At 36.8% G+C, this 24,938-nt stretch overlaps 1 protein-coding gene across 1 annotated transcript in view; it reads left to right on the top strand.

Moving 5' to 3' along the window:
* EPHA10 (EPH receptor A10) overlaps window positions 1-24,938 on the top strand; it is a 568,155-nt gene that overhangs the window by 505,040 nt on the left and 38,177 nt on the right. The window contains exons 10-12 of the mRNA XM_063454942.1: window positions 8,072-8,197; window positions 20,845-21,030; window positions 21,980-22,041. Coding sequence (XP_063311012.1) covers window positions 8,072-8,197; window positions 20,845-21,030; window positions 21,980-22,041 — 374 coding nt within the window. The remainder of the gene's footprint in view (window positions 1-8,071; window positions 8,198-20,844; window positions 21,031-21,979; window positions 22,042-24,938) is intronic.

Genomic DNA, 24,938 nt, shown 5'->3' with positions numbered 1-24,938 from the left:
TAATAGCTTAATGTCATTAATTAGTTATAGACAGTGTAATCAACAGCGTCAGCTTTGACCAACAAAATGTAGTGTATTGGAAACGTTTTGATGCCAAGAACTTTTCCAGATTAAATTAAATCCACACATGCATATATCATTTTAAACCATATTATTTTAGTTTTTAATGCAATAAATAAGCTTAAATAATGTGCTGTGTCAATGATTAGTAATATTTGCATCTCAATCAAACATCCAGTCCTGCCTAGTGACTTTAAAAGACATATATGTAGAGAGATAGATAGATAAACATTAAAGGATCACTATAGGGTCAGGAACACAAACATGTAAAAGTTTAAAACTCACCTTATTTCCAGCGCTGCACAGGTCTGCCAGCGCTGGCTACGCCCCCTTTGATACATCATACAAAATGGCCAATTGCTTTCCCATAGGGATTGGCTAAAATCAGCATGGGGCGGGGCCAAATGCTGTTTTCGCCAATCAGAACCTCCTCATAGAGATGCATTGAAAATTTAGCATCTACCTGCAGAGCGTGGGGACGCTGAACGGCAGAGCTGCTTACTGTGCAGCCCTGAGCCAGGAAGCCCCTCCAGTGGCCATCTGAGGAGTGGCCACTTGGAGGTGTCCCTAGGGGTAATGTAAACACTGCCTTTTCTCTCAAAAGGCAGTGTTTGCATGAAAATGCCTGAAGGGAGCTATTATACTCACCAGAACAACGACATTAAGCTGTAGTTGTTCTGGTGACTATAGTGTCCCTTTAAATACCAGAAAAAATAAAGATTCTTCACAATTTAAACAATAAGATGTTGAATTGGTTGTCTAAATAGGTTGTTGTATCAGATTCTGCCTTTCAAAACAGGTCTGGCAGTTTTTTTTGTTTGGAAAAAGTAGATATTAGATAAGAAAAACAGCCACTCACATATAAGAGAGCTTAATTCAAGCCAATGAGATTTCTCCAAAGTGTCAGTAACCTATGGAATATAAGGAAAATATATATTTAGTGATCACTATATTATGTCAACAGAAATAAAATTAGAGAGACTACTGCTTACAAACTTTAGATCAATATACTTTCTCTGTAGAATCGGCATGGGTGATATAATCCCCACCAGGGATGTATTTTCCCAGGATACAGATGGTGTAATGGTATACCTCCAATGCAGCCAGGAAAATATAACCAGGAAAAATATGAAATCAGGAACAATATAATTTGCAAAAAAATACACATCTATAAATAGCAGATAAAATGCGATAAAAAGAACAAAGAAAATATGATCCACAATGCATTTCAACAGTTTAGTCGAGTTATGAATTATGAAGCGTAGAGATTACAGTCACATTTGAGCTGGTTCAATCAAAATTCCAAATGGCAGTTTCTTAGACTCACGTATTAGAAGCACACTACCTTGCTGCCCACAATTACCTTTTGGTAGAACATTCAACATATTTACAGTTTATTGTTCTGTGTATCCATTCTACAATTACTTGGTATGGTTGAGTATTTGAGTGATAAGCAGGTATTATTAATTATTGGCATGACTCTTCTATATGTCTATTCAGTATGATATAGAGTAATAAAAGTTGGCCTCAAATGATTTTACATATATGTTCCTTACCTTCACCCTCAGCCATACACCAGATTGCTACTGCCACATTACTACTACACTAACTTGAACCTTCACTTGGCCTCATTGAAACCATAACCTGGTACTCCTGGCTGGAAGGACTTACTGAATTCTTGACTTTACCTTTCTATAGGGCTCAAATATATCTACAAAATATTTCTAGTTACTACCGTACTTTCTCTCCTTTGATTACTGCTAAAGGGACTTCCTGTGCTCACTGGAAGATGCTGGCTGCTGTTAATATGCGGAATGTGTACAGTTTTTATCCATTTTAATGTTTCGCTTATCTTCTAGTTTTTATGTTTATGTATTCTAAAGGACATTGGATTTGATATAAAGCATCATTACTTTGGATATGGACATTTTTTGAACACATATATTTTTGTTACTGACAAGTCTTCCAAGTATAGCTTTGCTAAATGGAAACCCCATGATTGCTTCCTGGAAGCTGTAAGCAAACATTTTAAATTACCAATCTTTAAGGCCCTTATTCTAAACCATTAGACAAATTACCTAACTGATGCTTGAAACAAACAGTGGCATTCCTCTCAATTGTCCCAGGCTTAGTAGGAGCACACCAAATCATCAGTCAGTGATGGCTAGCACCATCAATTGTTTCTGGACTACACTTCCCATGATGCTCAGTTAGCTTTTAGACTCTAGGTCCTGTCCCTCTGTCGTGGATTACTTCTTTCATGTCTTACATCTAGGAAGGCCAGACAACTGACTGCAAACAGCTCAGAGCATCATTAGATGTACTCACTCTGTGCATTTAAGTCATGCTCAGATAGAGTCCTCTGATCTCGGGCTGCCTAAGTGCCAGCCTGAGAGATTGTCAATCAGCTTGTAAGTATGCATGCCGAGATGCCTCTTTTTCAGCTAGGTCCATTGCGTTCACTGGGTAAGTTGGTCCCTCATTGCTGCCCCCTCCTGGTATGCTCACTTGTCCGTCTTGGATCTCGTACGTCCCATGTTGTTAATAAACAATTACCACAAACACCTTGTTTTATAATTATTTTATCGGGTGTCATTCCCACGGCAGCTAAATAAACTATCACATTCTGTTTTAAAATTAATCCAAGGAACATAGAACAGTTAAAATCACTGTTTGTGTTCGCTTCAAGGATATCGTGTCTTAAAAAAGTATCTGTTTCAATTAACACTGCTAGAACTAGTTGGTAAATTAAATTTGTATCTTCATGCTCCAGTGCTCCTGTGCTTGTCTCTACAGAGGTCTCTATTGCTCCTGATAAATAGGTTTCCTTTCGTTCAATTTCACACACAGGATAGTATATGAATTGAAATCAGAGGACACTCTTAACTGGACACATTGGAGTGTGATATCCTGTCAACTAGGGTCAGGGCAGATAACTTACAGTCTAAATATGTAGGCGATATAACTTGTTGAATATTTTTAATGCAGCCTTATCTCCGAAATATATTACTTTAAATGTAATTAACTAGATACTTTTTAGTAAGATTTAACTCTACATGCTTAAATAATATCTTTAAATATCTATAACCAAAGAATGATCTATTCTTTGTACAGCTTCTATTAAAATGTAAGCATGCGGTCTCTTAACTGGCAGATTGCCCAGCTAATTGATTATTATCTGCTTCCAGAACCTATAATTCTAAATCTGTATGAAGATAGTAAACATAGATAAACCAGTCAGACTTTGTTATGGTTTATGATGTTCAGATACATCTGAAAGGCCATCTAAGTAATACAAGTGTAACAAGGCACATAATTAATCAATCTCTGCATGTTTATCCAGTAAGCCAGTGGGTATACCTGATCTGCATGTAAAACTTTGTTGAGTAAGATGAGATAACTAATATTTTCTAATTGCGATAAAGATGTTATATTCTTAAAACCGTGCCAATTCAAACAGTGAACACTGTATGTTTTTTATTTTCTATGTTCATGTGTGCATTCATTTTGGTTAGGCAATGAGTTTCTTTAGTTAACAAACTTAAAGGGACACTCCGGTCACCATAACAACTTCATCTAAATTAACTTGTCATGCACACTTACCTTAACGTGATAAACCATTCTCAAATGGTTTAGCAAAAAAAGTTGACTCCCCCGGGCGCACTATTACCTTAAGCGATTAAACCATTCAAGAGTAGTTTAATCAAAAAACTTGACTCCAGTGTCAATCTCCAGGTCCCCCAGGCAGGGAGAACACAGATTCCCTGGATCTGTCAGCTGATGTTCTAAGTCTATCAGTAGCTCTCCATTGATTAAAAAAAAGAAATGTACTTATTTAGCAATGGAAAGCTACTGATGGGCTTAGAGCGTCAGCTGACAGCTCTAGGCTATCTGTGTTCCCCCTGCCTGGGGGACTTGGAGATTGGCACTGAAGTCAACTTTTTTAGTTAAACTGTTCTTGAACAGTTTAATCCCTTGAGGTAAGAGTGCTCCCGGGGAGCTTCTAGCATTGTACAACTTCATTTAGATAAAGTTGATATGGTGACCGGAGTGTCCCTTTAAGGACAGTGTAATGATCTTATTTGATTAAAGATGTTTCTCATATGATTAAAGACATTTTTAGAATTGTGTAGTTGACAGATTTGTAAGGATAATTGTGGAGCAAAATACTTCATAATATGTCTGACATGGAAATTCAGTGACAACCCTCAACAACTATGCCTTCAGTAGACTCAAGACATGGTTTTCTAGTGTTGACTGGAACAGCATCAACTTACACACCTGTGAATTTTAAAAATATGCAGATAGTGTAGATATGTTTTAATTCTGTGACATAAACAAATCACATTGTGAAAGATGATCAATGCACCGAGATGTCAATAAAGGAAAACGTGATTGTATAATATGATCATGAGATTAAATTAATTTGAAAAGAAATGGACTGCATACGGAGACATGATTTTATTGAGACAGAAATTAAAAATAAGGAAATAATTAGCATAGAAAAAAGGCTTCTGGAAATATTTTTTTCTGAATGTGACATTTAGTACCTCTGATGCTCATTCATGTGACAAGTCAGCTTGGTTGAATACCATCCACATAAAAAAGTAACATCATTCATTGTAGAGGCAAAACTCTAAATTGAATGTCATTTGAAAAAAGGGGGTGCTACAGTAGCAGAAGGATTAACTTAATTTTAAAATATTTTTATTATTATGATTTTATTATTGACCACGAGATTTTAGAATACTTTTACAAATTTTAAAACACCTTTGAAGAGAAAGGTGAATGGCTAGTTGGCTCTCAGCTAGAAGATGATACATCTTAAGTATTAAACTAAAGAGCAGTGTAACCCAACTTGTAAAGATTGAACTTGTGGAAGGCTATTTGCTCCATTATTTACTAGGACATTTGTGAGCGATGTGGATTCAGAATATTCACTGGAACAGAAAACTTACTTTGGACAATTGATGGTCAAGGCAATAAATGCTGGCCAAGCAGACACAGAGCAGGCGATACACTCTTCTTCTCATGCCAGTAGCTCAGAGAATCATCAGTAGGAGTCCAATCATGTTCAGACAGGTAAGCTCTGAACATTTAAGAGGCACTGCTCTTCTTTCAGCTAATTCACTTTCTGCCTACAAAACTTCCAACAGTCCAACTCAAATTGCCGATGCTAATCTCTGGCCCACCCCTCTGCTGTGGGGTTATGCTGCCGCTGTTGCTGCTCTGAGTAGTAAACAATAACAATTTTAGGTTCAATTTGCAAAGCTTTCTCAACCAGCATGACTCTTTTACTGCAAATAATGGACCTCATTAATAAGTCTGTTCCTCCAGTATGTCAGGCTGTTGTATCAGATTGCCAATATCTCTTTAATCCTAGGATTACACAAGGAAGCTAGCCTCAGCTCATAGCAATTACCAACTTCATCTCAAAGATAAACCTTGAGTAGATCTTTCAGCTTCCATATTGCAGCTGCTACAGTGATCTGGAGTTGGACTGTCCCTTTTGCCTAGTAGCACTAAGCTCAACACCCCCTTGATCTGAAGCATAGTGTTAGTGGAGGAAGTACCTATGATGGTAGTCGGTTGTGAAAATTAGATGCATTACCAGTGGAATTGCTGTCTGAATAAGAACTTTCTCTTTCTGCTTTTTCCTTCAGTAATACAGATGTTTGGTGTCTTTGCATATGTTTTTTCATACCGGCATTGATCGCCTCAATCCCACACTACCCACCTGCACTATGCAATTTGCCTTTCTTTGAGGCTCTCAACGTGATCCCAAAATTTACTTTTGCATGATACATGAGTCTCCAGTCTCCATTTTTCACCTTGTGAATGATAAAAAGAGGTTGTTTTATCAATTAAGGCAGTGAAAGCTGTTGCAGCACTAACCTCTACAGTAGCCCTGGTTGAGTAATGCTTATTTGAATGGAGGTGGAGCGGTTAATACAGAGAGCCACATTCTCATGAACAAGCATTGAACTGACATTTTTTTTTAAGAAATGGGGGATGATATTACATTTTACAGTGAGAAAAAAAAGCATGATTTACCTTTGCCCAAAAATGAAACCATTGTTTAAAGAGAAAAATTGTTTTCTACACATTTTGCTATCAGGAACTGAAGAGCACTGTACAGAAAATTAACATTCAGTATCTGTCACAGCTTTGTTAATCACTAGCAGTTAGTGTATGTCTATAGCTGGGTGATAGACAAGGGACATGCATTTGTTTCACTTAATTGCGGGTTTCGGATGGATGAGCTGCTCGAAAATGAGTTTCACCTCAATGTGTGGAGCTGGCCATGCACAGCAAACTATAATCAGGGTCATATTTCTGCTATCACACAGGATAAATTGTGTATTGGAACCAGAAGCCTCTCACTGCAAAGTAAATAATACTATGCCACCTCTCTATTACAAGATGTTTTGTCAACAATGAACATTGTAGGGAGATATGTACAGTGCTAGCAGGTGTTGTATAGCAGAGATTTCACTAAAGGCAAGCCAGTTTCATGGCTTGTATTACCTCGATATGAGTTATCCTCATCATTTTCATAACCGGGAAATTTACAAATCCATCTAAGCTAGAACTTAAAAAGTTTATGTAATGCAGAAATTAAGAAAAAGAAAGACATTGCAATACTTTTTTTGCAAATACATTAAAAGAGTGTGTGCAATTGAGAATTATACTCTTTTATCTGCACTGTTAGCTGACATCTTAAGTGTGCAAATAGATTGTGCTATGTTCTATTGAAAGTACCGTGGTGCAACAAATTGCTGAACATCTAAAATGTCATTTAGTGAACATACTGTGTCTGATGATGATGCTAACTATGAATATACTCTTAGCAAAACTAATTCAGAGTACAGTGATACTGAGCAGTGATACAGTGCTAATGAGCATTATAGAGAGTTTAACGAACATGGTTATATAGTTATTGTAATGAAAATGTCAGGATCTATCATTATTGGCCTTGTAAATGAGAAGAGAACATCAGACGGTTTTGTCCGCCATCATATCCGCTTCTTTTCCTTTCCCTACCAATTTTTAGTTCTGATGTGGAACACTTGTATATTAGTAAATATATATTATGTAACACCTAGTATTTCTTTAACTATGTTAAAAAAAAAGTAACATATGCAAATGGAATGCAGATCTGTTGGACTGGTGAATGACTAGAACTCAATTAATTTTATTTGTGTAGTCAAGTGTATAGTTGTCTGATCTTTGAACTGTGCAAATAAGTTTGAGATCTTTACTATAAATGCAGTTAACTTTCACAAACTTTTAAATGGTGCACTTTTTTTGCAAAATTTTGCACACTTTTATTTAGACTCAAGTTCAGTAGAACTTGTTTACAGATAACAAGATAGCATTGTCATACATATATGATATTGCATAGATAGTACAATCCTTGAGTATCCTTGATTTGTACAAAATTGCTGGTTATACAGTAATGTTTTAGTACATCATATTGTTGAGAAGTCAGTGCAGTTTGCGTTACATATGATGGCATACTTCTTGTATCTAGATTTAGAAACTAGGTGAAATAGGGAGGGGAGGAGTGGGTGTGGTAGATGATGTGGGGAGCATATAGCATATAGTCTTTAAACAGTTCCTGTAGCTCACATATTATTATGGCTAAGCGTTGATCATGTGATAACCCCGGTTGTTTTAAGTAGGCCGTTAGGGAAAATAGTTAAATTGTGCACTTTAAGGAATGAATAATCATCTTGGGCAACAAACCATTTGTGATCATATGATATAATAAAATGAATAGTTATAGCATTGTGGACAGTTTATAATTTTATAGTACATAGAGTGAGGTATCCAGGAAGTTGTAATACTGAATTCTACACATTTTGACTTTATTTTTACAAAGATGGATTATAGGATTGATAATGTGAGTCATTTACAAATTTGGTAAAAATTCCAACTTTAAAGGTTTGAAATATGTCATTTTGATTGTATATATAGTAAATGTATATATTTTCTCTGTTAATTGCAGTCAAAATACCAACCAGAAGAACATACATAGATCCAGATACTTGTGAAGATCCCATGCAAGCTGTTCACTTATTTGCAAAGGAATTGGACAATTCCAGCATTAAGATTGAAAGGATACTTGGCACAGGTATGTAAAATAGCTTGTATAGATTTTCTAAAACAAAAACATCCTTCTTTTTTCATATTTATATGTAGTGCTTTAGCTTAATACAAACAATGGTAATAGCATGTTTAGAGTGCCAATTGTTTAAGCTGCTCGTGCCACATGATATTACTGAGTATGAACCACACGTGGAGGCTGTCCAAATTCAGAATTCCCTAGGCAGCAAATCTTAATCATTTCAGTTTTCCCTTTCTTCATCTCATAAGATCTCTACCATTTTTAGCTTTACATGATTATTTGCTAAAGTGAGAATTCAGAGTGAGTTCAAAGTAATCTTTGAAAATTTTGCAGGATGCTCGAATTTCGCTCATATGTCCGTTTCGACTTGGCAGAATTTTGGAACCGAAAACTGAGTCACGAACCAAATCAAAAGAACAATAATATGATGGCAGAAAATGGGGCAGTAGTATACTACTAGTATATTACATAATGTTATGTATACATTGCAATACTTTGATAGCTGCATTTTCCTGCCATCTGGTTAACAGAATAAAAAGAGAAAAGAGAACCCAATAGTGGGAAAAACAGGAAGAGTAGCAAATAATCTATATTTATATATGTATCAAATATATACTAAATAAATATATGATTATATGATTTTTACTATTTATTTTTTTCTCTTTGTTGCTCACTTCTCACTTGATATGAGAAGAAAATCGACATTTAGTGATTGTTCCATAGCCATCAAGCATCTATTTTTCCTATCAATTATCACTTTTTGGGGCTCTATTGGCAGAATCCTGACTCACAGATCAAAATGAATGCTTGCCCATTGCATTTTTTGGTTGGTTCATAATTCAGGTACATTTTGGATCAGAGTTTGAGAATCTGACTGATAATTTCATAGGCCCAAATTCTGACAAATTACAAACTACAGTTCAAATTAAAATAAATCTCCAAGTCTAATTCAAGGGGAATTCCAAATTGGAGGGCAAAGTAGCAGAACTGAAAGCATAGCTGAGATCTATCTAACTCAGCTATTTTGCTCTACTCCACTAGTAGATTTGGTTCCATGAACCCTAATACAAAAGCTCTCTATAACCTTGGGTATCATGAATAGGGATAAAATAACAGTATAATTACATCTCCAAGTAACATTTAGTATGTACATATGTAGGCTGACTTACCTAGCTATTACAATGAATACCTCCCACATAAGTAAATAGAATATGACGATAGTTTCTATTTAGCGGTATAAACATTATTCATCTAACACATCTAACATTCATCTATCACAAATCTCTGTGGAAGGGTTTACTCACATGCCATATTCAATAGCTAGAAAGATGGGTAGATAGGGAGACATTGTGGTCTTTGGCAAACTCTTTCAGGAATATCATACACGCTCATTGTAGTTTGGCAGCCTGGTCAGCCTTAAATACCACTGTCCAATGAGAAATATCCTAGTGGACATGTCATGACATGAAGAACATTGAGAGCACTGGTAATCAGCCCATGCATAAACTATTACAGTGCCGGGTAGCAAAGACCCTCCATAATCCCTTTTTGCTGCCTTATTCCTGCACATCTGTGTAAACGTAAATCCCAATACACCTTCTGTTTTTTTAACTTTCAGAAGAAGGGCATGAGGCTCCAGCCCACAATCTGCTTACCAGCCCTCCCATGTCCTCCTACCCCCATGTCTAGCATCACATAAAATTGAAGGGATTCTATAGTGTTAGGAATGCAAACTTGTATTCCTAAAACTATAGTGCCCTCTAAATCCCCCCCTTCCTTGCACCCCTTCCCATGTTTAACCCTGTATTTACTCACTCAATTCCATCACAGATATCCTTCAGTGCTGGGTCTGTGTGCCACCTCTACCGACGATGGACCTAATGTGCATTCAGCTTGAGTCAATTCCTACAGGGATTTAATAGACGCTGGACGTCCTCATGTAGAGCACAAGGACATCCAGCGTCAGTTAGGCTACCCAGATTCTTGTAAACCTGGTGGTAGACAGCCACTAGAGGCTGTCTTAGTTCTCAAAAAAGCTAGTGGGGACAGGGACAGTGCTATAAAATACAAGCTTTGGTATTTGAAGTTTGCCCTTCTGAGTAGGGTAGATGTGGTAGTCCGATTGTTATAATTTCTAGTTAAAAACGGAATATATATTTTCAAAAACAATAATTTTACATTTAAGCGCTCTGTTGCCTTGGCATACCATATTCATTTGTGATGGCAGTTACTATGAGTTAAATGCAAGTTTACTAAGATCAAGTGAGTCTTAAACAGGAACCCAGACAAGGCTAAAGATTGTATAGAATTGTCTGTTGTGATAACATTAGTGAATTGATAATCATTAAGACATAAAGCAACTCACCAGTTCTATATATATATATATATATATATAGCACAATCAAGAACCTTTATTGCAAGTGATAACTGAACTGTGTCACTGAATCATTGATTTTACTGTCTTAACCAGTTGCTTTAATTATAAGCCTTTACTTTTATTTTGAGTATTTTAGCAAGATTTATGGGTAATAAAATGCAAATGTATTATGACTCTATTATATTCTATACTCAACATCTATAAAAAAAACTTTATTATTTAATGGCATTACACAGGGCCATATTTACGTCTATGTCAGGTGCCTCTAAGCAGAAACTTCTAAGGCACTTCCTGCTCCCCAACACCAAAATAGGGCAGATATAGCAAGTATAATGTATTCATTTACTGGACATTGCAGGCCTAAAACCATATTCACATTTAACAGCTGCATATGTATATACATATACAAAGTCAGGAGGGCTGCACTCACCTAAACATGCATATATTATAGGGTGCTACTGGGACCAAAATACAAAATACACAAACCTAAATAGTCCTATATAAAAACACCTCACCTAGGTAAAAAATAATGGGGGTTTGGTTACATTATATGATCATACATTGCATAAGCCTGCCAACTGCCAAGAATGGGGTACTTTGATGCATTTGGCAGACGTATGCAATGTATGATCATATAATGTAACCAAACCCCCATTATTTTTTACCTAGGTGAGGTGTTTTTATATAGTACTATTTAGGATTTGAAATCACTATTTAGTTAATAAGCGAGTGCACTGGTTTGTGTATTTTATATATATATATATATGTGTGTGTGTGTGTATGTACATACTTCTGCTCTTTTTGTTGTATTGTTTGAATCTGTTAGTGTATGTAGCTGTATAAAGGCATGCAGGGTTACAGATAATGTTAGAAGTGTTTAGAGTGAAGGTGGAATTAATGTTAGAGAGGGGTTAAACTCCAAGTTAGATTACACAGGGTGTTTAGTCCTAAAAAGATTAACAGCTTGAGAGGGGTTCAAGTTGTACTACTAAGGCTATTTAAGATTATTGAGTTTAGGGCTAGAGTTGGCTTCAATTTAGTATTGGAATACATTGTATGTTTAGTTTGTAAGAGGATTTAAACATAATATTAAGGTACAGGGATTATTTTCAGGTTTAGGTTTTGAGCGCTGGAGCTTGAAAGGTTATTTGCAAAGTACTCACCCTCCTATGCTCTCTGTAAACCAGTCAATTTTCTAAGATTGATGATATTAGAGCTGCAGAATTGATTATACAGTGTGTATCAGATAAAGCTTCCCATGCTCCTCCTGAAATCCTTTTCTAGTGGGCAGATAGGAAGTGATCTCTTCCACTTCCTGTCCAGCCTCACACAGACACTGGAGGAGCTGGGACAGCACTGAGTTTTACACTCTAACGGTTCCTACAGCTCTGTTATCAAGTATATAAGCCTGGCTGGACTAAGGCTCCTGGTATGTATCTCTCCACAACATCCCAACTTCAAAAATGCACGTTATAAGTGCCGGAAACCTGCAGCCCATAGTGGTCAGGTGCCTATTATACCCAATGGTAAATCCAGCGCAGCCACTACAACTGGTTGATGACCTAGGTCACATACATGTTGATGTTTAACCAAGAGTTAGATAAGCAGTAGCAATAAGTTTACTAAGAGTGACATGTTTTTGCAGTTTTCATTCACGAAATGTGTGAATTGAAATAAGTTGCATAGTTTTACCATGAGCTGCATACAGTTATCAAGAGTTACTTAGATTTATCATGACTCAAGTAAGATGCATCAGGCTTACCATGACAACATAAACAAACCTGTTTATTCCTCACCACATCTAGTTAAAACTCAATTTGTTTACCAAATCCTGCCTTGACCATTGCGATTCTCTCCTATTTGTTTTACCCTTTGCATGCATTTTACGGCTACAATCCATTCTCAATGGCTCGGCTTGAGTCACCTTAAAATCAAAGTCCTCTTCTCCGCAAATCCTACACAAGATAATGGTTAACTCAACTAAATTCAATGTTTGTATTAACATATTTACCCCTTTTCCACAACATAAGCATTCTGGCATTTAGTCATCAATATAAATTTTACGACAACCCTAGTAATGTTCTTTTTTGTGCAATGGATGTACAGCCAACATGTAACTTATACCGTTATTGTTTGTCAAAGGATACTATGGATACACTTTTTTCTAATCTTTTTTTCCCCATATCCTCTGGATAAGAAGTACCGTATGTATTTACTCTTCATGTCAAAAGTGAAATGCTCTCGGCAGAAAATTTATTTGGAACGCAACTGCAGATTAAATAAATTTGATACTGTCACTTTAAGAAAATATAATTTATTTAAATAAAGGAAATTAACTTTGGCAGTCTTTTGCAGGAAATAGGTTTTGAAATAATAATGCATGAATGCTTGGAATCTTGTTTCAGAATTACAACACAAGAATATAGCAATTGTAAAAATAAGGAAATGCTTAATTAGCAGCAAACAACATAGTCCAAGTGACTTCAACGAGGAATGCTTAATTAGCAGTAAGTAGTATAGTCCATATGACTTCAATAAGGTTGCCAGAGCAGGTGAATCCTGTAGTACAAAGTAACAGTCTCTTCGTATAGGAAATAACTTGGCAATGAATTATCCTGATATGTGAAGTGGTTGTAGTTACTAGGCTCCAATAGCAATAAGTAATATCACTAGTAATAGACAAATTATATTTCAAAGAGATATAGCAAGTAGAATATCAGAGGCAGACTTTGGACAACCCTTATCCTTCCCAGAAACATGTGGCTAGAACCAATTAGCAGGGCCGCCATCAGGGGGTGACAAGCATGACGTATGTCACGGGCGTGGCGGTCCTGGGGGGCCCCGAACTGCTTTGGCAGTCCCGGGCCCCACATTCCCTCTCTGCACATATAAAAATCGATTATCGCTAAATATATGTGCAGCCGCGGGCCCCCGACTCCCTGTATTTGCAGAGGGGGCCCAGCAGACTGCAGCAGTACATTACAGCTCTTCCCTCTCTCTAACTCCTGCGGGATACCATGGAAATGCTCCGCGCGGCACGCACACCACGCTCACGGGAGTTAGAGAGAGGGAAGAGCTGTAATGTACTGCTGCAGTCTTCTGGGCCCCCTCTGCAAATACAGGGAGCAGGGGGGCCCCACAATGCCACTGGACCACCAGGAAAGGAATCCCCCCCTCCCTGAACCAGGTAAGAAGCAGGGAGGGGGGAATAACTTTTATTACATTTAATGTGGGGGAGGGGAAAATGCTCCATTTGCACAACATGCATACACTAGCAAACACACACACACTCTGCATTCACTACACTAACACACACCCTGCATTCATTACACTAACACACACTCTGCGTTCACTACACTGACACACTCTGCATTCACTACACTAACACATTGCATTCACTACACTAACACACACTCTGCATTCACTGTACTAACACACACACATTACATTCATTACACTGACACACACTCTGCATTTATTACACAGCAACAAACACTTTGCATTCACTACACTAACACGCACTGCATTCATTACACACTAACACACACTCTGCATTCACTACACTATGCACACGCTTTGCATTTACTACACTGACATATACTATGCATTCACTACACTGACACACACTCTGCATTCACTACACTAACACACACTCTGCATTAACTACAATGACACACACTCTGCATTCACTACACTAACATACACTTTGCATTAACTATACACACAGCTTCCACTACACAAACATCCTGTATTCACAGTTCACACTACATCCACCACACATTCAAACACTCTGCATTCACTATACAGAAACACTGCGTCTAATAAACACACTACATCCACTACAGACACTGCATCCACTAAACACATTGCATCCACTAAACACATCTAGCATCCACTACACAAACACACACTACATCACTGTACACACACTACATCCACTACTCAAACACACTCAGCGTTCACTATACACACTGCATCCGCTACACAAACACACACTCTGCATTCACTGCACAAACAGTATCTAATACACACAAACACTACATCCATTCCACACATTCTAATTCACTTCCACTATAGACACCACATTCAGTCGTGCATCATTGGCAGCGGACTAGGTAGGAGTCCTGTGGACGGACTCATGGGCGGGCCTGGGGGAGAAAGGGGGGGCCATATCTTGTGCTTTGTCAGGGGCCCCAAAATTTCTGATGGCATTTGTGAATACAATTATAGGAGAATGTATCTTTCCTTAATGAATGATGGGAGCGGATGTTCTTCCAGTTTAGATTGATATATGGTTCCTTGAAGTAACTGAAGAGATGCAGGAATCCAAAGTTAAGTCTGTTTCTTGAGTGGCAGAGTAGAATGGAGCATAGCCAGCAACAAAGCCAGAGGTTCAGTACACAGGAATTCAAATGAGCAGAGTTCTGCAGTGAAATTACAAATATGTAGTAAGCAAGAGCACATCAACCCCAGGAGATTGACAGGGAGACTGAGTGAGCACCTGAGATCAGGTGCAGCTTCCTATAAACTCAGGAAGGGATGGCATCACAAGCATATTGGGCCTGATCGCTAAATGTTGATCTGGTTGGAATCAAATGTGGAGGAATTCCCAAACAACATGGGGGAATCCTGACAAAAAGTGACTTTTTGAGATGTCTTTTACCTTTTCCATTTTCTATATAAATGCACTGTTGTTGAAAAGGTATGCTTGATTGACAGCAAACCAACTTTAAAATGCTCAGAGCAAAAATGTTGTGGATAAGACATCAATGACGTCCTCTCTAAAATTATTTACACAGACTAAAATATTCTCTTCACCGTCATAGTAGACTGTATTGTTGGACGTTTGCTATAGGAAGAATAGGGTGATAAGTTAGCTTCTTTACTTACTAGTCAAAGAATGCTACATATACAAATACTTATCACCTTTAGTAATGAGTACATTAAAAATAGAGAGAATACACTAAAAACCTTTGTTTGTTGGTATCAAGGCATATGCACTGCAAAATTTATTGGCATTTAATAAATAATAATAATAATAATAATAATAATAATAATATGCATGCAATCTATTTAAATATAGAATGCATAAATGGCATGTAAAATAAGGACACAGCTACAATGAACGACCATATAATACAATACAGTACAATTCAGTAAGCAGCTGTATTTGAAAAGTAATACTGTCAGTTGTTGCATGCAGAAAATATGTCTTTCTTATACGTTCTTATTTCCGGTGCTGGGTTTTTCAATATGCTTTTCTGTAAGTGCATTACTTTTTAATAAAGATTGCGGCAAAACTTTTTGCACTATTTCCTTACTTTTTTTCCATTTTCCATTTTTAACCGAAAGGAACGCCTCCTCAGAGTGAAGATATATCTATATAAGGATACCCTAGTAGGGGTGAAAACCCTGTATTTTAATTCATCTTGCGAGGTCTCTCCCACCTCCCCTCACCATTCATACCACTTGTCATTACTTGTCTAGTCTTTTTTGCAGATATTTCTTATGATTTAGAGTTAGTATCAGTCTTAATTTACCCCCCTACTGTCAGAGATTGTATTTTTTTGTTATACACTTTGCACTTTAGGTGTTATTAGTATGTAGTAGATTTTCCTCCATTTGTTATATGTCTGTATGGAGGACAGCATAGCTGCGGATTCATTGCCTGATAGCATTTCCAATAAAATTATATATATTTCTTCACTTTTTTTTCTGATTTTTCTACTAGTCCAGTAGAAATGGGACAGATTTATCAAGGCGAACACATGTGCTATTCTAGAGCAAAGTACTAAATAAGGTAAAAACTAAATAGAATTCAATGGATTGTCCTTCTACATGTAACACATTGCCCCGAAATAGCATTTGTTTTATCAGACCAAATCTCTCCATGGAGTTTTATTGGCTCTTAGTTATTTACGATGATTGTCTACCGTACCTCTGCTATAGGCAGAAGTAAAGAAGCATTTTTGTTTGTAGTATTTTGTTTTGCATAGCAATGAACTATACAACAAAACCAGCCTTCAATATATGTGCATGGAATGAAATAAATTTAAACTTCAATAGCCTTGCATCTGTAAAGTTAGAGTCAAAAATCTTAGTTTTGCTCTCACGAGCAACATAAGTAACGCTTCCAAATAAATCTTTATCTTATGAGAATAAATCTTTCCAGACAGAGAAACTTTGGATTTATATAATGCATTTAATTCATGTAAAAAACAACAACTCCAAAATGATCTAGATGCGCAACATGTTGCAATGTAATGGTTTAATTGTTTCTTCTTTGGGGCCACGCTATCCCACATGTAAAATAATAATAGCAAAAAGATCTGTATAAGATGTTCTAAACTAGGAAAGGTGAATAAACAATATTTAAAAACATAACAGACTAAAGGAATTCTATTCTCTAGGTGAGCTACACAAGCAGAATTCATGACTCCTGGTGAAGAAGGTGAATCAGTTCTGCAGATGTCTGATGTTTACAAGCATACACAATTTGCTTTTTTTTTTTTTTTTAGTTTATATTCTCATTTACCTGCAGCTACGATGGCATTAAACGATGCTCCTGATCTCTCTGCGAGGCATCACAAGCTAACATCTGTTCAGAGAGGGCTTTGCAGAAAACTGTCTGGAAATATGCTAAGTTACTAAATGATTTATTGATTTTGATCCGCTTTGCCGCTGAAAACTTTAAAGCAAATTAATTCCATTCTTACAACCCTGAAGCTTTAATCACTTGTGCACGCCTAAACTTCAAGCTCAGTTCTTCAGGGCTTATTCTTTAGAAAGATAAGTTCATTGTGAGGTTATGGATTTTTTTTAATGACATATAGAGCGATATGAAGAGTTTAACCCCTGCAGTGCTGTTGACATGGTTCTGGTTCTGCGTTGCTGCACACACACAAAATAGTTTAACTGCAGATACAAAGCAGATACAAAGCTATTCCTATTTATAAAGTGAAATACTATTGTAAAACCTTTCTGCAGGGATTTCTCATAGGAATGCTGCTTGTGAACATTGATCTGATGTCTCTGGTTTGGTGTATGCTAGTAATGGTAGTGCACGTGATCTTGCTATAAGAGACATGTTTATCTCTGATTATTTAATAGTAATATTCTAATAGACTGCAGCATTACATTTGCAATCCATTTACCAGAGATAAACGTATGGCTAATAATTATTGAATACTTTAGAGAAAAAGTATTCAACAGGAGTGTTTTTTTTTACCATCTATATTACCATCTAAAGTATCTTTAACCACATCTTCCACTGGGACAAACACGCTTTATTTCTAGTGTTGATTATCATTATTCTAGAGTTCTAACTTCTTTTTATAATTTTAAAATATCTACATTTTACAGTAATTCAGACAATTACGAAATATTACAGGAACAGAGTGATGAGGATCCTGCCTGAAAGTGCTTACAATATAAATGGGGTATAAAGACACAATAGGAAGGGCAGTGTGGGGGATGGCAACCAAGCGACAGGGTGGGAGAGTTGCAGGCTTGGAAAGTGAGAAAGGAAGGTGACCTTTGAAGAGAGGGTAAGAAACATGTTTGTGAAATATTAGTTACTCTGGGAGGCCATAAGCTATATAAGCTATTCTAAAGAGATGTTGAGGGACTTCTTAAATTATTGGAGACTAGGGGAGAGTCTGATGGGAGTAGGCAGGCTGTTCCAAAGGAAAAGAGCCACATGCGAAAAGTCCTGCAAGCACGAGTTAGCACTAAGGGTGCGAGCAGCGGGTAGGAGAAGGCCACCAGCAGAGCAGAGTGAGTAAGAAGGGGCATACCTATAAATTAGTGAAGAAATGTAGTGGGATTCTTGTTTAGACCTATCTATCTATCTATTTGATATATGTCTGTTTGTCTGTCTTTGCATCTGTCTAGTTCAGCACCAACGTATATTGTTACCATATATTTTTATAATTCCCTATATAATCCTGCTTAAATAATTCTATTTATTTTGGCTCTCAACGTGTTCACTTCTGACAGTAAGTGAAATAATATATTGATTACCTTGGAAATTGATTGCCTTTGTGCGTGTGCCACTGTTTGTCAATATTATCTTTTCTATTTTCCAAGAACTTTGAAAGCTGCATCGTCTTATAAGATAATTTGCTGATAGCAGACAAAAACCCTATGTGAATGAAAGACGCTAAAGGAACATCAGGAAAGCCAATATTATTTTGCTAAGAGAAAACACTTAAGTTGAATGTCACCATTTTTTTCTTAAATTGAATATTGTGTAGCCTTTATGCTACATGTAAATATTAAGCGACGATAGTCAACCTTCCCGAACAGAAAAGAACATTGTGCTCTTCTTCTTGAAACAGCAGGCATTTAATAAAGATATCCAATTTGTCTGTTATATAACTTTTGAATGGGAAAGTATTAGTTATTTTTGTAAAGATTGCTATTGTATGACTTCGTGAAATGTCTAATATCTTAAAGTGGCATTGTCACTAAAATTATTTTATACAATAAAAGAGCCATGGGATACTGTAATAGAAGTAGAACATCAATGAATATTTTGGTTATGATATTTCTATGTGGATGTTGACGTGGATGTGGATAGATAGATAGACAAACACACACACACACACACACACATAAATTAGACAAATGTTTACTGTTGCTGAGTCTTGCAACTTGAGATGTGATCTTCAAATCAGATTTTTCTTTGCATTATTTTATTGCAGTGCATTTGGAATAATACATAGCTTGCAATCTGTGAATGTGATATTTGATTATCTTCTAATATATTCTGTGTATGTTTTAGTAATACACCTTCGTTCAAATATGATTTTTAAAGTATTATTATTGCTTCAGTCAATCATAAAGCATACAAATGATGTGTATCTGTCCCAAATTACTCATGCTAGGTTTATAATAAAAGTATGGTTTATTGAAGATTGAGTTGACTGGTAGGCAAGTGCATTTGGTTTAAAAACAAATTTAGTTTATCCAAATTTTTACTGACCAGCAGTATTATTTTACTGCCAAGCCTGTCATAATAGGAGAAAAAAATAGTACTCTACTAAATTCCCTGATAATTGGGACCATATGTTTCCTTTAACTGGACTTCATTATGAATTTGTGAGTCTGCAGGGGATCCTTTAACCGGGCTTGTATCATCTGCTCCCATTAATCTTCTGTGCAGCTGCGCTGAGTGAAAATAATGTTCCATGGGAAAAGGATAGAAGAGTCCAGTTAAACACAACCCATAACATGAAACCACTGCCTTATGCCCCCTGGACCTTAGGGAATCCATGCTCTTGCTAAAAGGAAGGCACAACAAATAGAAACAAAAATGTCAATAGTTGTGTATGAATCATCTATGTGTGTGCCTTCCAGTGTATATGTGTATTGTGTCTGTTATACGTGTGTGCGCCTGCCAGTGTATATGTGTTTGTATTTGGCAGTGTGTGTATATGTGTGTATTTGACAGTCTGGTCATATGTTTGAAAGTGTGCTTCAGTATTTGTGTGTATTCCTCAGAGAAAGTCTGTGTGTGTCTCTGGCAGTGAGTAGCTTTCTATGGGTATGTCTAGATATTAGTTTGTAACTAGGTGTGTGTGCCTGGAATGCATGTCTGCATTGTAACTTATTTAAGAGTATATGTTTGTGTCTGAGAGCATGTGTGTGTAAGTGTGTAAAAACAGTGGTGACAAAAATAATGACTCTTGACTGGATACAAAATTTACAAATTATCGGTAAAGTCATCCCATACATACAGTGTTGTCTAACAACAATGCTATAACACAAGGCTTGATCTCTTGCATAAATATTATCTGCTATGTTCATGGCAAAACCTCTGGAGCGCCTATCATCAAATCTCATAAATAACGGTATATACATTCTGCACTCTATCATTTCTGCTGTCTTGATTTGCTTGACACAACAGAAGAATGAACATCTTATGTTTAGCCTATAAGTCCTGAACATCTTTTACCTGTTAAAATAAAACGCTTGCTATATTTTTTTAAATCCTTGTTCGAGATTCAATGTATTGTCTAAGTGCATTAGCCTCTAGCACTCCTGCTGTTCTCTGTAAATATATAAGCATTATGTAGTGGCAAAATACTACTTGTGGATAACTTAAAGACTAGATCCAAATGGCTTAATTTAAACTTTGACAAGAGTAAGGAGGTTTCAAGTTCATTATAGTGATATCTTTCATATTGTTAATACTGTGGTGTGGTTTATTAATTGACCGGTTCATATGCTCGATTACCGCCTTCTTAAAAGTCCAATTTCAAATGTGTTTCAGGGGATTATGGAGAGATCTGCAGGGGATGTTTAAAGCTGCCAAGTAAGAGAGAGCTTCCAGTTGCCATTCAGACCCTCAGGGCAGGTTGCTCTGAGAAACAAAAGAGAGCCTTTTTGGCAGAGGCAAGCATCATGGGCCAGTTTGACCATCCAAACATTATCCGCCTGGAAGGGGTCATCACCAGAGGTAAGCTTTTTTGTTGGTAACTGATAAAAGAAAAAAAAAAATCCCCACTGATCAGCATTAGTTAGAAAATATACAGCTGAACTTCTAAGAAGATACTTCCATCCTCCAAAACATTTTCTTAGCTTCTCTAATATAAGATCTTACAGTCGATTTAGATTATTTTTTTAAATTTTTATAGTAATCTATGATGGAAGAATTCTGATCTCATACATATACATGAATTGGTACACAATTATTTATCAGAGCCCTTTGAAGGAAAAACTTAAATAAGAAAATGTTTATTTGCAGCCAGAAAGACACCTCTTTCACATTACATGAAAAATAAAAAATAAATATACATAGTGCACACCGTGTTACAGACTAAGCAAACAAACGTCCAAAGTTCTACTCATATGATAAGAGCAGACCTGGTGGGTCTCAATCCACCATTACTCAGAAAACTCCAGTATAACGTAACTTTACTCTCCAGACTTATATAGAAGAATAGGGGTTAAAATAATTGGTAATACTGTATGAAAAATATAAACATACATTTTAACAAATACAATTATTGTATTTAGGTTTTAGAGCGTTTATTGTCTTTTTTTTTTTTTTTTTATAGTTCTAGAAGGTCTATCTTTTGTGTGTCAACTGGGATTTATTTACTAATCCCCTCTAGCCTATATGTTATGAATTGCCTGAATATCAGTTGGAGAGACACTAAGTGAGGGTTTAAAACTGTCATGTGGTGATTTTACAACTGTTCAGATTTTGATAAGACGTTGACAGTGAATTCCTAGGGTCAGGGTTTACTCCATCCATTTTATACTGACTATATTTTTTGATCCCTTTCACTTGATGTGGGGCCATCCCTTCAGAACAGATACATTTAGTGGAAAAGCACATTGTGAGAGACATGTTTGCTATTGTCTTGTGTTATTAATTATCGTATTACTTTGACTATTCACAGGCAATACAATGATGACTGTAATGGAATACATGGGGAATGGGGTCCTGGATTCTTTCTTAAGGGTAGGTGTAGACAATCTCTTTAATTTACACATAAGGATATCAATATTACTCGATCTGCGTGTTATTTTAATGGGCAGATTATTTTTCTAATTCCATACTGTATGGCAGATGAAATTTAAAAAATAAATGCGGGTGTGGCCAGTAGGAGCCAAAACAGCACTCTGTAGTTTACCAAATTTGACGCAACAATGCTGAACATGGATAGAGTCCACTTAGGGTCACCAAGTTGACAGAGGCGCTTTCCCAGCAATTCAACAGACATAGAAAACCTGGGTAGAGTACAAAATATTTGATAGAGTCCTAACCTCAACATCTGAGGAAAGGGATTTAGGGGTGATTATTTCTGATGACTTAAAGGTAGGCAGACAATGTAATAGAGCAGCAGGAAATGCTAGCAGAATGCTTGGTTGTATAGGGAGAGGTATTAGCAGTAGAAAGAGGGAAGTGCTCATGCCATTGTACAGAACACTGGTGAGACCTCACTTGGAGTACTGTACACAGTACTGGAGACCCTATCTTCAGAAGGATATTGATACCTTAGAGAGAGTTCAAAGAAGGGCTACTAAACTGGTTCATGGATTGCAGGATAAAACTTACCAGGAAAGGTTAAAGGATCTTAACATGTATAGCTTGGAGGAAAGACGAGACAGGGGGGATATGATAGAAACATTTAAATACATAAAGGGAATCAACACAGTAAAGGAGGAGACTATATTTAAAAGAAGAAAAACTACCACAACAAGAGGACATAGTCTTAAATTAGAGGGACAAAGGTTTAAAAATAATATCAGGAAGTATTACTTTACTGAGAGGGTAGTGGATGCATGGAATAGCCTTCCAGCTGAAGTGGTAGAGGTTAACACAGTAAAGGAGTTTAAGCATGCGTGGGATAGGCATAAGGCTATCCTAACTATAAGATAAGGCCAGGGACTAATGAAAGTATTTAGAAAACTGGGCAGACTAGATGGGCCGAATGGTTCTTATCTGCCGTCACATTCTATGTTTCTATGTTTCTATGTTTCTATGTTTCTATGGGCACGCATGGTGGTATACAAAAGAGCTAAATTTCAGAAACAGGTACAGCAACATTTCGTCTCAATGTCTGAGCCATTATTATTGTTAATTATTATTGTAATCGTCTCATTTATTGTTAAATTACCTGCTTTCATAATATTGTAAAGAATAAGTTGGCGCTATATAAATACCAATAATAATAATTATCAAAACTGACCTCAGATATTGATCCAAAATGTTGCTTTAAAGAAGTCCTTTTACCTTGACTGCTTTATTTTTTCAATCTTTTATATTGCACAAGGGTTTTAGTCTTACGGTTTGTTTTTATGTTAGCATAAGAGTCACTTTTGGGAATATAATTCCTACTAATCTTGGGCAGACTGGGTATGAACCCGTATTGTTTGCAGCTAATGTATACAATAATATGGAATATGCTTGCATGGATCATGTTACCTGAAATTATATATATATAAACCTGAAGTTACCTGAAATTATATATATATATATATATATATATATATATATATGTTTGTGTGTGTGTATTGATAATTCCAGGTCAATTAACTCAATGTTTGCTTTTTCTCTTTGAACTGTTGCCACCTGTTTTTAATGCATGTATATTAGCCTCTCCACTTATGTACAATTAAAGAAAAAGCACAACTGACTATCTTAATTTGCTCTCGACTGTTATGACTAAAATTCATTAAGACCTGTAGTCCACTCAAAACACACAGCTATTACAGTGCTTATTTGTGCATAACTTCAGACCGTTGCATTATTACATGACATGCGCACAGTCGATTATTCGGCAGGTGCGCTGTTTACCCCAAACCCCCCAATAACTTACAGACACCGTATTTCTGTTGGAATAAAAAAGTCCACAGCTTTATTTATTATTATAAACAAGATAACAAATTGGGGTCATTGCCACAAAAGTAAATATACCTCCACCCCCCACCGTACATAAATTACCCCCGGCAATGACCCCGCCAATAACAATAAATAACATTATAAATAACCAATTAACACATAACATATGGCCTACCAAAGAGGCCCCATATCCATAACTTTTTAAACTGTAGGGGTGTACCGAGACCCCCCTACACCACCTGGTTCGGAGCCACCGATGAGCTCGAACCCACAAACCATTTCACACTCCAGTTTAATCCAGCCTAACCAATTTATACTCCTCCTACCTTCCAATTACCCAAGCCCTATCCCGCCGCTGTGACCAAACGGGAACTCCAAATAAATAGGGAGGGTGGGAGGGACAATTACCAGGTAAGTGTCAGTTTAGTTAAAATGTCCCTTGGACATAAAATGGCCGCTTAATATACTCCTATAGTCCAACCCCCATTTACCAATAACCACACCCCTTTAACTGGTTACTCCCCTGCCTACTCCTGGCTCTGTCAAGGCCCACTCCCCTGACTGCGCTGTTCCATGGGCTACATGACATGCGCACAGTCGATTATTCGGCAGGTGCGCTGTTTACCCCAAACCCCCCAATAACTTACAGACACCGTATTTCTGTTGGAATAAAAAAGTCCACAGCTTTATTTATTATTATAAACAAGATAACAAATTGGGGTCATTGCCACAAAAGTAAATATACCTCCACCCCCCACCGTACATAAATTACCCCCGGCAATGACCCCGCCAATAACAATAAATAACATTATAAATAACCAATTAACACATAACATATGGCCTACCAAAGAGGCCCCATATCCATAACTTTTTAAACTGTAGGGGTGTACCGAGACCCCCCTACACCACCTGGTTCGGAGCCACCGATGAGCTCGAACCCACAAACCATTTCACACTCCAGTTTAATCCAGCCTAACCAATTTATACTCCTCCTACCTTCCAATTACCCAAGC

The sequence above is a fragment of the Pelobates fuscus genome, chromosome 1, assembly GCF_036172605.1.
Source record: "Pelobates fuscus isolate aPelFus1 chromosome 1, aPelFus1.pri, whole genome shotgun sequence".
NCBI classification, from domain to species: domain Eukaryota; kingdom Metazoa; phylum Chordata; class Amphibia; order Anura; family Pelobatidae; genus Pelobates; species Pelobates fuscus.
This window is presented reverse-complemented; position numbering and strand designations above follow the sequence as displayed.